General features: G+C 46.8%; 1 protein-coding gene across 1 annotated transcript; it reads left to right on the forward strand.

The window, feature by feature from the left end:
* Positions 1 to 376: 376 nt before the first annotated feature.
* On the forward strand, positions 377 to 9,243 carry CHCT1 (CHD1 helical C-terminal domain containing 1). The gene is made up of 6 exons (XM_081890654.1): positions 377 to 592; positions 1,416 to 1,547; positions 2,812 to 2,987; positions 5,357 to 5,456; positions 8,167 to 8,345; positions 8,936 to 9,243. Exons 1-6 carry the CDS (start codon positions 515 to 517, stop codon positions 9,087 to 9,089), a joined length of 819 nt encoding a protein of 272 aa, XP_081746780.1. The 5' UTR covers positions 377 to 514; the 3' UTR covers positions 9,090 to 9,243.
* The last annotated feature ends 5,396 nt before the right edge of the window (positions 9,244 to 14,639 follow it).

The following is a 14,639-nucleotide window of genomic DNA, read 5'->3' on the forward strand; positions in this document are numbered from 1 at the left end:
TATTTAAAGGGGAAATCTCTCGATTTAATTTGGACCAATGCTTACTAGACCTGCCAACAACTTTCATTGACTAGGTCTCTCCTGCAGGAGGAATGAGAGAATAAAGAAAGAGTGCATCTGAGGCAGTGCAGAAGGTTTTTTTGGTTGTTGTCGTTGTTCACACCTCCACAGAACAAGCAAAATTCCTCGAAAAGAGACCATGATTCCTTCAGACATCTGAGGAGGCATTCAAATGATGGGGGCCATCAAGAGATGAGACTTAACCCCCCCCCCACACAACCAAACATTCCCCCCTGTTTCTTCTCAGGGAAGCAATCCCTCTTCCTTCGCTTGTCATAAGAATTTGGAACCAATTCGCCTCAGAGGTGAGGTCACAAAAGCCGGCTTAGATTCAAACACACCCACACAGGCCGGACTGTGGCCCACGACACCCAGCTCATCTTTGGGTCCCTTGGCCCCCAAAGAGAGTCCCTAGGGAGCAGAGAAGGAGAAGGGAAGAGGCAGGATTTGGCTAATGGAGAAGTCGGCTATGGGAGAAGCAACTGCCGGAAGAATGGCAGGCCTAGAAGAGTGGAGGAACAAGGTTTGCCAGGTCTGTGTAATGGGTACATTTTTCTAGTTGTTCGAGAAGAAACCTATTCCTTTGACTATGCATTTGGAAAGTTACCAAGTGGTTTACCAATGCTTTCCAGTTTGCAAAATAGGCAAGGGGGGGGGCGAGGGACATGGCAGAGGTGTATAAACTTATTGTGATGGCCTGGGAATCCGATTCAGAGGCTGAACCGGAGGAATCCCAGCCTGCACAGGAGTCCCCGCCTCCGGGGCCGGCTGAGCTGGGGCAGGGCCTTGATTCTGAAGTGCCTACACCTGTGCCGGATCCTCAGGAGCAGGCACCAGGTGAATCCACTCTGGCTCCAGAGGTGGTTGAGGACTCAGTGCCTACAGGTGAGTCTCCCCCTGGGCCCAGTAACCCTTCAGCCTCTCCTGAACTGCAGAGGCTCAGGGCAGAGAGGCGAAGGGAACTGGTTTCTCCCAGGAGGAGTGCTCGCCTTAAGGCCAGGAGAGGCGGGTCTCCTGGGGGCCGGGACCGCCCCTGGCCTCAGAGAAGATAAAGGCCAGTCAGCCTGGTCCCCAGGTTGTCGTCGAAGAGCTGTTTTGGCCAGCATCCAGTCCTGTTCCCCCAGAGTTCCTGTCCTTGCCCGGCTTCTCGCTGTGGACCCTGCTTCACCCTGAGGCGGTTGCCTCATTTTGCCTAAGGATAGAGCTGGCTCTGTATGTCCACACTATTATCATTGTCTCAGCTGATTATTCTGCCACTTTCCTTGATGGCTTCTTGCTTAGAGATTGCAGTTTTGCTTACTTTTTACCTGTGGGGACCCAAGAAAGTGACTTCTCGGGTGTGCAAATGTTTGCAGGCGACTGAGCTCAAGCTTCCAACCTGCCGAGACCATGAGACGTCACACAGAGAGACCCTCACGAGGGTTGCGCCATCGGGAGATGCACTTGTCCACTACGCAGATGGACTGACACAGGACACCTTCAAAATAGTGAGAAAGAAAGCCATTTCCACCCATAGGACATGGTTCCTTAAACCGTAGGCCATTAAACTGTTGGGCATTGCTCCTGGAATACTAAGAATTCATACACACACTCTCAAGGGATGTTCAGTTCACGTATAAAGGAGAAGGCTGCAGTTTCCAAAACAATACACAGAGCGAAACAGCTATCCTTTGAAATTTGCAGGTCTCTGAACTTTGCAGTGTGGTTCCCTGGCAAAGTACAGTATACAAAAATGCATAGACTAGGGTAAAGTGTGCATAAGCATGCATATATTAGTGAATAAAGCCAGCGTGTGGTAATGCTTTGGTGATCACTTGTAGCCGAATAAGATTGTCTTCCATAAATACAGTTTTAACATTGAATTCGTAAGTGACTGTGGAGGCCAATTCTGGATCCACACGTCCTTCCACAGTGAGGACATAGGTTTCCAGGCGGGAGATGATCACGGTGTGAGTTTACCAAACGTGCCTTCCTCTTACCTCATTTCTCCCTTGCGTCCTGAGTTCGAGTGTCTTCAAAGCCCATGACACCTTTGGTAAAGGCTGTTCTCCAACTGGAGCGCTCACAGGCCAGTGTTTCCCAGTTGTCAGTGTTTATACTACATTTTTTAAAGATTTGCCTTGAGAGAGTCTTTAAATCTCTTATTTTGACCACCAGCATTACGCTTTCAATTTTTAAGTTCAGAATAGAGTAGTTGCTTTGGAAGACGATAATCAGGCATCCAAACAACATGACCAGTCCAACAAAGTTGATGGTGAAGAATCATTGCTTCAACACGGGTGATCTTTGCTTCTTCCAGTACACTGGCATTAGCTTGCCTGTGTGGGAATGGCCAGAGTGTCGGACTAAGACCTGAGAGACCAGGTTTTGAATCCCCACTCTGTCCCCAGTCACTGTCCTTAGCTTAACCTTCCTCACAGGGTTTCTGTGAGGATTAAATGAGGAGGAGGTGAACTGTATACACTGCTTTGAGCACCCTAGAGAAAAAAAGTTTGGATATAAACGCAACCAACCCACCAATCAGTAACATAGAAAATGCATTATAACCGGAAAGATCACTTTGCAAAAATCTGCATATTAGGCAGAATTGCATGACATACTGAAATGCGAAAGTTCATGTGCGTTTGCTTTTAAACCACAAAATAACTTGTGAATGTTGGGGAATTGAACTTAAGCCTGGAAGAAACTAAAGCTGACGAATCTGCCCATCGCTACAGCCCCTACACCACTTTCTTCTCTCTCCCTCCCCAGTGCAAGGAGTTCCTGAGACCCTTCAAGAAATGCCTGCGGAAGCTGAATTTGCCGAAAGATTTCCCGAAGGAGAAGAGGCTGAGCTGCACCCGGAAGAACCTGACCATCCTCGGGGACCATATCAACATGTTCCTTCAGCACTACTGCAAGACCTGGGAGCTGAAGCACTGGAAGAAGTAAGGGGGCCCTTCCACAGAATGAGGCTGCGCAACAGCACCCCAAAGCTCAATGCCCAGAACCTTCCCTGAATAGCAGCACTCCTTTAAGGGACTGAGGGTATATAGTGGTACCTTGGGTTACAGACGCTTCAGGTTACAGACACTTCAGGTTACCAAAGACATTCCCTTGCTTGGAAGTAGCTTCTGTACAGAGCCTGTGTTCTTTGTGATGAAATAGAGTTAACAAAAAATGTCATGGCACCTCCATAACCTGCATTTATTTGCAACATACCAGCAGACTCCTAAGGCAGGTAGCATTACTGCTAGTCCTGAATCAATTCCCCAAGGAACAACTGTACCCAGTGCTTTTTTTCTTTAAAAAATATTTAGGGGTACTCTAATTTTCCCACTCATATTGAAATACTGCCCCTCAATGAGGCCAAACTTGGATACACAAAATGTTTAGGGTTATGCGTACCCCTATGTGCCCCCAGAAAAAAAGCACTGACTGTACCCCTCTGCTACTGGAGGGGATACTTTCCCTGCTTTTTGCCCCCTATCAAAACTGCTTCCTTCTGTATCTTTTGTATTTAAAGTACAGACTTATTGAGGTCATATGGAAATATACTTTAATTTATTTTGCATATGACCAAATCCTCAGTTGTTCTGAACTACTGAAGGATAGGGGAGGGGGAGCTTTACGATTTAATAAATAAAAGCTATAATTCATTGTGAGGAGGGAAGCAATTATTTATTTCATGTTTGCCTCACCCATTACAATTTAAACACCAGCACCATGATAGCTTTATATATATATATATATATATATATAAAAGATCTTAGCTCTCAGCTTCATTGATTAAAATTGGCCCTCAGTGATTAAAATTTGGCTCCCCTCGCTGAGGCTCTTTTAAATCTGTTTGTTTACAAACATCCAGGCTGAGTAGATGGGAAGCAAGCAGGGACATGGGTAAGTAATACAAGACTTAACAAGGTACACTAATCCTATAGGCATCTGCTGAGATGTAAACCCTATAGCATTAATGGTGCAAGATTCATGAAATTAGCCCGTTAGGTCTCGGGTCATCCCCTCCACCTTAGAAAAAGTTGCACGCTTTACAGGTTTGTCAGGCAGTGTCCAAAGCAAAATTCTAGCAAGAATCTCTCTAGTTATCTGTATAGGAGCCAAGAGCAAATGTTTATTTTTCGTTACCGGAATACTTAAGGATCCAAGAGGATTGAAAGAATTCCAATTGCCCAGCTCTCTGCAAGCAGATAATAAGATAATCTATTTTTCTTTCTTTCTTCTAAAGCTGTTTACCGTACTCTCCAAATAGGGCTGTGAAAGGGCAGAAGTGGGTGATTTACAAGGACAATGGCAGAATGCTATGGCAGTGCAAAAACCCAGATGGTTCAATACTGGCAGTAGTTCAATATCTTGTTAAGCAGGGAAGGGCTGTTAAGTATCATTGAAGTCTGTCAAGACATACCATACTGCCCATGAAAAGTAGCTAATCAAAGGCCGATTTCAATAATTGATTTGGTTTCATCAATTAGGCCACCAGGAGGCCAAAGGCTCCTGTATCTATCAACTCTCTTTAATACTTCTGTAAGACAAGCAACCAGGGATGGGGGGAGAAAATTGATTAAGGTCACTTTTTAAAGGCGAACCTTTATAAATCCGTACTTCCCAGAACACTGCAAGAACCAAAGCTGCCATCGTTTGAAATTTGCACTTCTCCAAATTTTGCAGCTCACTTTTCGAGCCATGTAACATGTACAAAATTGCATACGCTAGGGCAAAACTTTTACCAAAAAATGCATATTTTAGTAAAATAAATAACTAAAGAAATCTATAATGTTATTTCAGAGCTAGCCGTTGTTCACACCATACCTTTAAAGCACTATGATACCACTTTAAGGGGACATCGCTTCCCCCAAAGAATTCTGGGAGCTGTAGTTTGATAAAGGTGCTGAGAGATGCCATCTCCCGGCCTACAAGTCCCAGAGTTCCCTTTGAAGAGGGACAGATTGTTAAACCACTCTGGGAACTGCAGCTCTTTCCGTATGAACACAGAAAGCTGACTTATACAGAGTCAGACTGTTTGTCCGCCTAGTTCATTGTTGTCTACACTGACTGGCAGCAGCTCCCTGGGGTTGCAGACAGGGGACTCTCCCAGCCCTTCCAGGAGACGCCATTGCAGGTTGAACCCGGGGTCTTCTGCATGCAGGGCAGGTGCTCTGCCCCTGAGCCATGTCCCCTGGCCTTTAGCCTTTAGCTCTCTTTGCAACCGTCTCGCTTTCTGGCACCATTCTCTGTCCCACATTCCACGCAACAGTGACGTGTTTAAGTTCCCTCCCTCCTCCCACTTTGCCGCCTGCTCTAGGATGCTTTGGAGGTTTGTCTCCCTCTTCTCAGCACTCGACGAGAAGCAGCTGTGCAGATTGTACCGCTACAGCAAGACCGACCAAATGGCCAAGTTCCTGGTAAGAGCGATGCTTCCTTTGACACGGCAGAGAAAGCAGTGGAGGGTGGCAATAGGCAGCTGGGTAGCAGGGCAACATCCAGCCTACCATGGAGGCACAGGTCAATTTTGTGTCCAGGGCAGCTGTTTACCAGCTCCATCTGGTACGCAGGCTGAGACCCTACCTGCCCGCGGACTGTCTGGCCAGAGTGGCACATGCTCTAGTTATCTCCCGCTTGGACTACTGCAATGCACTCTAAGTGGGGCTACCTTTGAAGGTGACCCGGAAACTACAACTAATCCAGAATGTGGCAGATAGACTGGTGACTGGGAGCAGCCGCCAAGACCACATAACACCGGTCTTGAAAGATGTACATTGGCTCCCAGTACGTTTCCAAGCACAATTCAAATTGTTGGTGCTGATCTTTAAAGCCCTAAACGGCCTCAGCCCAATATACCTGAAGGAACGTCTCCACCCCCATCGTTCTGCCTGGACACTGAGGTCCAGCTCCGAGGGCCTTCTGGCGGTTTCCTCACTGCAAGAAGTGACATTGCAGGGAACCAGGCAGAGGGCCTTCTCGGTAGTGGCACCTGCCCTGTGGAACACCCTCCCACCAGATGTCAAAGAGAAGAACAACTACCAGACTTTTAGAAGACATCTGAAGACAGCCCTGTTTAGGGTAGCTTTTAATTGTTTAACAGACCACTGTATTTTAATATTTTGTTGGAAGCCACCCAGAGTGGCTGGGGAAACCCAGCTAGATGGGCGGGATATAAATAATAAATTATTATTACATTATTACTATGTTTTCCCACCCTGCCTCAAACAAAATTTGATTCTCTCACTGAAAGTAGATTTCTTCTCTAGCCAGAGCATTGGCAGATCATAGAATCATAGACTTGGAAAGGACCCTGAGGATCACCTAGCCCAAAGCAGGAGCATGCAGCTGCCCCATATGGGTATCGAACCTGCAACCTTGGCCTCATCAGTACCACGCTCTAACCAACAGAGCTATCCCGGCTGAAGTGGTCCAGAGAGAGGCGGGGACAGGAAGCAGGAGGCCATATCAGCACCACACATTTGAAGTTTTCATATGCCACTGTAACAGCCGTGGCTTCCTCCAAAGAAGACCCAAAATCTCATCAAGGGCACTAGGAGTTGTTAGGTATCGCAGCCATCACTGGCCAAGCTTGCTAGGCTGATAGAAACTGCAGTTCAGCAGTGTCTGGCAGGCCAAGGGTCCAATGTAGTTGAGCCCTACATTGCAGATCCTGCATTGAGTAGGGGTTGAACCAGATTACCTGCAGGATCCTACCATCTCTCTCTCTCTCTCTCCACACTCACCCACTTTTATTATTATAAGCTCCTTTGGGGGCAATAAAGAGGCAATAGGACTGTTCAGAGGCAGTCTCTCTCATGCACCAGGTGCTGTGGCCAAGGGCTGTTGCCGTCCTACAGTGCTTGCCCCTGTTGGAAGCAGAATACTGGGCCCAGATGGGCCTTTAAGTTGACCTAGCAAGGCAACGTGTTCAATAACACCTCTCTCAGAGGTGTGGGGGCTATCGGATAGCACCAAAGAGATCCTTGGCAAATGCCCCAGCGTTGCCAGTATATTAACTCGACCTTTTTATGAGTTTTTATTAAGGCTGGGAGATGAGCGGGACAGACTGAGTCATCACTGCTTTGTTGAAATCCCTGCTATGATCGATGGTGTTCTGTGCTGCTCAGGGCTTGCTAATGTGTGATTTCCCAGCCCCATGAAAAAGGAGAGTTAGCAGAGGAGGTTTTCTTCTGGAAAATTAAAGACGTCACAAGGATCTAAATCAAGCAGAAAGGCTACTGAATAACAGGCTGCATTTAAATAACTTTAATGGTGCTCAAAGCATGTTTTTTTCCCTAGTGGACAGTCTGCTTGTGCCAGCTGTTGGGGCAGTGAGCATGGCTGCCTTTGGGTCAAGCCAGGAATGTTGCAGAGTCAGACTATCGGTCCACCTAGCTCAGTAATGCCTACACTGACTGGCAGCAGCTCTCCAGGGTTACCAGACAAGAGCTTACCCCAGCCCTGCCTGGAGATGCTGGGGACCTTCTGCATGCAAAGCAGATGAGCTACAACCTTTCTCCTATTCCTGTTGCTAACCTAGTTAGGGCTGAACTGTCAACAGTTGTAAAGTTTAGCTGACTTTCTGGGCTGGGTAAAAAGTGCAAAACCACGTCCTCATGAATCATTGGGGAGGGGGGTAATTTGAGGTGGGAGTGAGGCATTCACTGGAGCTTTGCACAGCTGCAAACATCCACCCAACAAAGGGCCTCGTAGACTTTGCATTTAAATTGCAGCTTTTCCATAATGATTCACTGAGAAAGCCATAGCGGCACCCAGTGGTTGTGCCACTTTATAAAGAAATTGGCCATGCCTGAACGCTTCCAGCTTTGTCCTGTATTCTACTATTTCTGCACCGTTATTTAACAATGGAGATATATATCTGGGTGCTATACAATGGGAGCAGAGGGGAGCAGTCGATCGTGTGAGAGCTCTTTTTGAGCGTTGAAAGACGACACTTGTCCTCCGTTCCAGTGCTGCATTTTTGAAGTGCTGCAAGCCACCGAACGGGTCATTCTCAAGTGTGTGGTTTGATGCTTCACAGCTTAATTTAGGCCAGGAATCCTCACGTAGTAGAGTCAGAGGCGACCAGTCCTGTGTTGGTTTTGTGCATGTCTTCGTATTTCATTCCAGAAAGCTTATTGCCGGTTGGAAAGTCCCGACATGGTTGTTCTGCCTGACTGTGGCAAGCTGATGAAGCTGCGTGATACCTGGGGCCTCCAAGGCGGTGCAAAGATGCAGGGGAAATTAAAACAGGTGTGCTCACTGTCGCGAGACTCTGACCTGCCTCCGCGAAGTACGTCAAAGAAGAGGTGAGAGGAGCATCAACTGCGCTCAGATTGGTAGGGGTGCCTACCACTATGAAATCCATAATTCTCACCACTGACTAGGGATGGATCTGTCATTTTCAGCTGCGTTTCTCGTTTTCAGTTCTCTACATCCCTGCAGCAGTTTGAGAATGGAAAAGAATAATCCTGATGTTTATCTGCATTTCAGTGCAAATTTCTCCTAACAGGGCGAGGGAAGGATTGCAGAAGGGCTGTAACTCAGTGCTAGAGCACAGGCTTTTGCGGTCAAGTGGCCCCAGGGTTGATTCCTGGCATTTCCAGGAAGGAGTAAGAATGTCTATCCAAAACCCTGGAGAGCCCCTGCCAGTCAGTGTTGACAATATTGAGCCTCATGGAGCAATGATCTCAGTATTAGGCAGCTTCTTACATTCCTTTACTGGGCATTTACAAGAAGGATGGGGATCTGTGGCCTTCCAGATGTTGCTGGACTTCCGATTCCAGCAGGGCCAACGATCGGGGATGTTGTGCATCCTTGCTGGATAGTTCAGCAACATCCATTGGAAAATGGGTTCCCCACTGCTCTCTTAGGGAGTTTTTCCACCCTGTCTCTTCAGGCTACACAAGAGGCCCTCAAAGGCAAGAAGGAAGGAAGGTGTTGATATCAGTCACCCCACGTACATGGCTACCATCTCACCTACCTCTACCAGCAATGAAGCAGCAAAGCTTTCTCCAGCGGCTGAAGAAACTGCTTTAAAGACTGACCGTTAGCATGTGCGGTGTTTACCGAGGAGACAACACACACATCCAACGTACCCAACGGAGAATTTGTAGAAAGAGTTTAGCTTTCTGCAAGACGCCTTTTGAGTTAGGCCTCTGCAGAGACTCGATGTCAACAGCTTATATAAAGACCCGCTTCCTGAGAGCATCTTTCCTGGAGTTTATGATTCAAGAGTTGTTTGGGAGCAACATGAGGGTCAAAGACAAGTGGACAGGGAGGTCTGTGAAGTGGAGAGGTGGAATGGCTCTGCTGAGTTGGGCTGTTGAGAACTGGAGTCCAAAACACAGCCATTCAAATTGGGATCAAATTGGGATCATGTCCAGAACACATGGGGCTGGGGCACGTTGAGGAAGGCAGAGCTCCCTTGCTTTGGTGATGGTTTTGTGAGGTTTTAAAGAAAGTGAGGATTTGATGAAAAACCATTCAAATCAAACCTCTTGCAGGAGAGTGCAGAAGGGAAACCCCTTCTCGGTTTGTGGTAGCAAATTAGCACTTAATATTTCTCTCCATGGGACGCGGGTGGTGCTGTGGGTTAAACCACAGAGCCTAAGACTTGCTGATCAGAAGGTCGGCGGTTTGAATCCCCACGACGGGCTGAGCTCCCGTTGCTCGGCCCCTGCTCCTGCCAACCTAGCAGTTCGAAAGCAAGTCAAGTGCAAGTAGATAAATAGGTATCGCTCCGGCGGGAAGGTAAACAGTGTTTCCGTGCGCTGCTCTGGTTCGCCAGAAGCAGCTTAGTTATGCTGGCCACATGACCCAGAAGCTGTCTGTAGACAAATGCCGGCTCCCTTGGCCAATAAAGCGAGATGAGTGCTGCATCCCCAGAGTCGGCCACGGCTGGACTTAATGGTCAGGGGTCCCCTTTAACTTTATTTTTCTCCATATAATGTTTAAATCCTCTAAGGTGGGATGGGGAACCCCAGACCTGAGGGCAGAATGCAGCTCTCTGAGCCCTTCCACAGGGCCCTCGAGACTTTCCACAGATGAAAGAAAGTTAACTTTTCCTAGAAAGTCTTTTCCTTAGCAACTACTGTATTTTGATCCTGAACTATAATGAAGCAGCAGTGCCACCTAGTGGCCACATGACTCCTGGTGTGAACCACACAAGGCCTAAGTATAGCGCACAGGCCTTCATCCTTTGCAGCCCCAGGATGCCCCCTTTGTAATCCCAAGCTAACTATGGGGCCGGCTCTACTGTTAACCAAAGTTCTATGTGACTCCCCATGGGAGTGGTCACAGGCTGCATCTGCACCATCCATTTTAAAGCACAATGATACCACTTTGTACAGTCAATGGCTTCCTCCCATGAATTCTGGGAGCTGCTGTTTGTTAAGGATACTCAGAGTTGTTAGGAGACTCCCGGTTCTGTTCCTGGAGCTACAATGAGTAGTTGAAGAGTCTCTTCACAGAGAACTCTGGCAGCTGTAGCTCAGTGAGGGGAATAAAGGGATTCCTAAAAAAACAACACCCACAGCTCCCAAAATTCTTTGGAGAAAGCCATGAGTGTTGCAATGGTGCTTTAAATGTGTGGTGTGAACATGGCCGTAATTAAGAGCGGGTGGTGCTGTGGTCTAAACCACAGAGCCTCGGGTTTGCCGATAAAAAGGTTGGTGGTTCGAATCCCCGCAACGGGGTGAGCTCCAGTTGCTCAGTCCCTGCTCCTGCCAACCTAGCAGTTCGAAAGCACATCAAAGTGCAAGTAGATAAATAGGTACCACTCCAGCGGTGGAAACAGCATTTCCATGCAGTGCTCTGGTTCACCAGAAGTGGGTTAGTCATGCTGGTCACATAACCTGGAAGCTGTACGTACGCCGGCTCCCTCGGCCAGTAAAGCGAGATGAGTGCCGCAACCCCCGAGTTGTTCGCGACTGGACTTAACTGTCAGGGGTCCTTTACCTTTTTTTAAGGCTCCTAACAATCAGCTAACTATGGGCTATAGTCAGTGGTAGTCATGGTCGTGTTGATTAGTTTCTGTGGATTTACTCTTGCGTAGAAAGTAGAGGCAACCTGTTCTTTTGTACCTGATCACCCTGGAGAGGAGATAAGAACAACGGGCTCAAAAAGGAGGGCAGGAGTTGTGGTCTGTTGCCCACAGACGATTTAGGATGGTGTGGGCCATTCCCCTACCCAGGGTACTGAACTGAGGGGGCGCAAAGTAACAGAACCTGTCAAAGGGACAGAAAGGGAAGAAAATGTGTGTGAGTTGCAGAATGAGAGCCAAACCCTTTGAGGATGAGGGAGACTGAAACCACGATTCGTGTCACTGGTTTGTGATGTCAGGCAAACAGAAGGGCTCAGTAGCAGAGTTTTCTTTCCCAAAATTTCTCTCAAGAGCTTCCCTCCATGTTGCTGTTCCCAGCTGTGTATTGAGGGCTCTCCCTGCTCCTCTACCTCTGTCCCAGCCATTTAATTATTATTAGTACAGTGGTACCTCGGGTTAAGAACTTAATTCGTTCCAGAGGTCCGTTCTTAACCTGAAACTGTTCTTAACCTGAGGTACCACTTTAGCTAATGGGGCATCCCGCTACCGCCGCACCGCGATTTCTGTTCTCATCCTGAAGTAAAGTTCTTAACTCGAGGTACTACCGGGTTAGCGGAGTCTGTAACTCAAAGCATTTGTATCCTGAGGTACCACTGTGGTATTATTAATCTATCCTTCACCTCAAAGTCCTAGGGTGGACTGTAACAAGTAAAGCACATTGTTAAGAACCGTTAAAAACAGCTCACAACCCCCAAAATAAGGTGGATCCTAAACCGTCCTAACCCAGGATAAAGAGGTGCATCTGTCCTGCACTTGATGAAAAACGGGATAGTGAAGGTGCCAGACGCAACTGTGTGAGGAGTCCTACGGCTTGGGGGTTTGCCACAGGGAATGCCCCACAACCCCACCAACTGGGCATATATTTCACCCCAGCTGAGCACTGGCCCAACCCAAAACAAAATTCATTCCCTACAGGAGGACTGAAATCACTCGGCTCACGGTGATCATCCACCCTCATCCGTCCCCCCAGTTCACCCCAAGGCTTGCCATTCACAGCTCCCCACAACCCCCTTTAAAGGGAGGGGGCACTTCACAGAGTGGCTTTCTGAACTGTTGTGTGAAGCCTCACTGTAGGAGAAACAGCTTACCTGGGTTGGCCTGCTGTTCCTTGTGCTGAGGTAGCATGGCTGCCTATCAGTGGCCACATGAGCTACAGAACGTGACGACGCCTTACATATTATGTATATATAGGACGATATAAAAACACTAAAGTAAAATATCCCCCCGACGCTGCCCTTTCCACCCCCCGCAAAGGGAGTTTTCAAAAGAGTGTGCCAAATGATAGCCGAAACAGAAGCTCGCTCTTTTTTTGTTTTGTCTTTTCCAAAAGAGCACAGAAGCCTTCTGCGTCCCGAACAAAGCACGCCTGCACGAATGCAGGAACACTATATTTATTAGGTCAATTATCCATTTTTTAGCAATACAATTACAGAATTATCACAATGTTGGTTACAAACATACTCAGTATGGGTTTTGATGGTTACAAAGAATAAAAGTCGGGCACTGCAGTCTTGGTGCGAATGTTGGAATACAAAAAAGAAAAGGGGGGGGGGGACATGGGAAAGGGTGGCACAAGAGTGGAGGAGGATGAGCGTCCGAAAGTGATCAAGATGCTTTCATATAAATAACCGTGGCACAAAAAGAGAGAGAGGAAAGAGGGGTTCAGATTCAGAGCCGCCGGGAGGTGCGCTTGCTCCAATTTTAGTAGCTTTTGTTTCCAATGTACAGTGATATATGTATACATATATATATGTATATACATGTATTTTTAATCCCTTGTTAAGTTCCACTGAATCAGTAAAAAAAAAATCCACAACACATATATTAGTACTGAACTCGGTAATAGTCAAGGGGGGAAAATGTAAAAGTTTGTTCACCTCCGAGGAGTTAACTCTAAAAAAATTATCTCTCTCTTTTCTGTTTAAATATTATTATTTTAAAAAAATCATGGCAACATAGCTTCCTATAAAGGAATATACACAGAAAGGAAAGCAGATGGAAGATTTAAGAGTTACACGTATGGTACCTGTGACAGTTAAAAGTGATCCAACACTGAAAAAAACCTGTGTGCCAAACACCAAGTTTCTAGATATCTCTATATATTTATATAGTATATATATTTTCCCCATCTTTATTTTTTTATTTTAGAGTTTTTGAAACAAAACAAAATATGCACTTGGAAAAACAACTTCCTAAGGCCTCTCCAAGCTATAAGTTGCTTAGGATTGCAATGAAAGTATTTGCTAATGAGAACTTGGAAAGCAAACGGCGATATATATTTCTCACGGGACAAGGAAGAAGCCGGTTTCACTGCCTAAAACATACCTGAGTTTGGGGAAGGGGGGGGGGCAAACACCGCCAGAGCTCTGCCGAAAAGGAATTGCGCAAGCGTTCTCTTGCTACATGGAAATTTTTTCTTCCTTCCTTCCCTCCCCACCTTCTCAACACAACATCATCAACAAAAAACCACACACCTAGCAAAGGAATTTCCCCCCAAAAGGCCAAAAGGTGAAAATGTGCAACAGGCTAAACCTGTGTCAAAGACACAAAAAAGCAACTGAATTAAGAAGAAAAATAAATCCCAAAAGGAGGACAGATATTTCGAATCGCAGTAATAGCACTTTGATCCAGCAAGGGTTGGGTGGCGAAGGAACATTATCGGGCCCCTTCAAACCCAACCCGATGGTAGATTCCAGAACAAAATGGCACCATGTGGATCCAATGAGGAGCTGTGCTGAGAAATGAGTTTTCTACCACGCATGTGGCCAAGTGGCTCCACTGGGTGGGTGTGTGCTGCGTCTTTAATCCTATTTTGGGGCAGTTTTGCCTTTCCTTACAACTGTAAGAACAAGCCTTTTTCTATCAATATTGTTATCTTTCTTAAAAGTGGTAGGTGGGATGGAGGGGAGGGGAGAAGGAAGGCCATCATTACAAAACGTAAAGTTATTAATAGTGTAAAACATCTGCCGAGGCAACCAGATCAATGAACTTCCAAAGAGCAACTGTTGCTATCAAGCAGTCCAAGCTGGTCATTGGTTAACTTTAGCCAACATCTTCAGAAGTGGGTTTTAGGCTCGACACATGGCTAAAAGGATGGAGAGAAACAGACCCTTTCCCCCCATCTCCTTCTCCTGCACTGCTAGAAGCAACCATGCAACAGCAACTTCATTAAGCCAGCATCAGAGAGCAGCATCTCACCGCGTTATGGGGTTACAGAAGGCGGCAAAGGTTCATCCCATTTCACAAGTCCCTGTAATTTCAGCGGGAAAGACTAAAGCAGGCACCCCCAACTTGAGGCCTTCCAGATGTTTTGGCCTACAACTCCCATGATCCCTAGCTAACAGGACCAGTGGTCAGGGATGATGGGAATTGTAGTCCAAAATATCTGGAGGGCCAAAGGTTGGGCATGCCTGGACTAAAGCAAGTATTCAGTGTTCTTGTAGAAAACTGATGGGACTTAAAAACATGGGCTTGTCGTCTATAAATCTCTCCCACCTAA

This window comes from Podarcis melisellensis, assembly GCF_964234715.1.
Source record: "Podarcis melisellensis genome assembly, chromosome: 15".
NCBI classification, from domain to species: domain Eukaryota; kingdom Metazoa; phylum Chordata; class Lepidosauria; order Squamata; family Lacertidae; genus Podarcis; species Podarcis melisellensis.

Bases quoted from the DNA above. Each gene is read 5' to 3' on its own strand.
- CHCT1 (XM_081890654.1), top strand. From the start codon at position 515: ATGGAGAAGTCGGCTATGGGAGAAGCAACTGCCGGAAGAATGGCAGGC. The intron at 1,548-2,811 runs GTGAGAAAGAAA...CTCCCTCCCCAG, and splicing joins CACAGGACACCTTCAAAATA to TGCAAGGAGTTCCTGAGACC. The intron at 8,346-8,935 runs GTGAGAGGAGCA...CTGTCTCTTCAG, and splicing joins CGAAGTACGTCAAAGAAGAG to GCTACACAAGAGGCCCTCAA.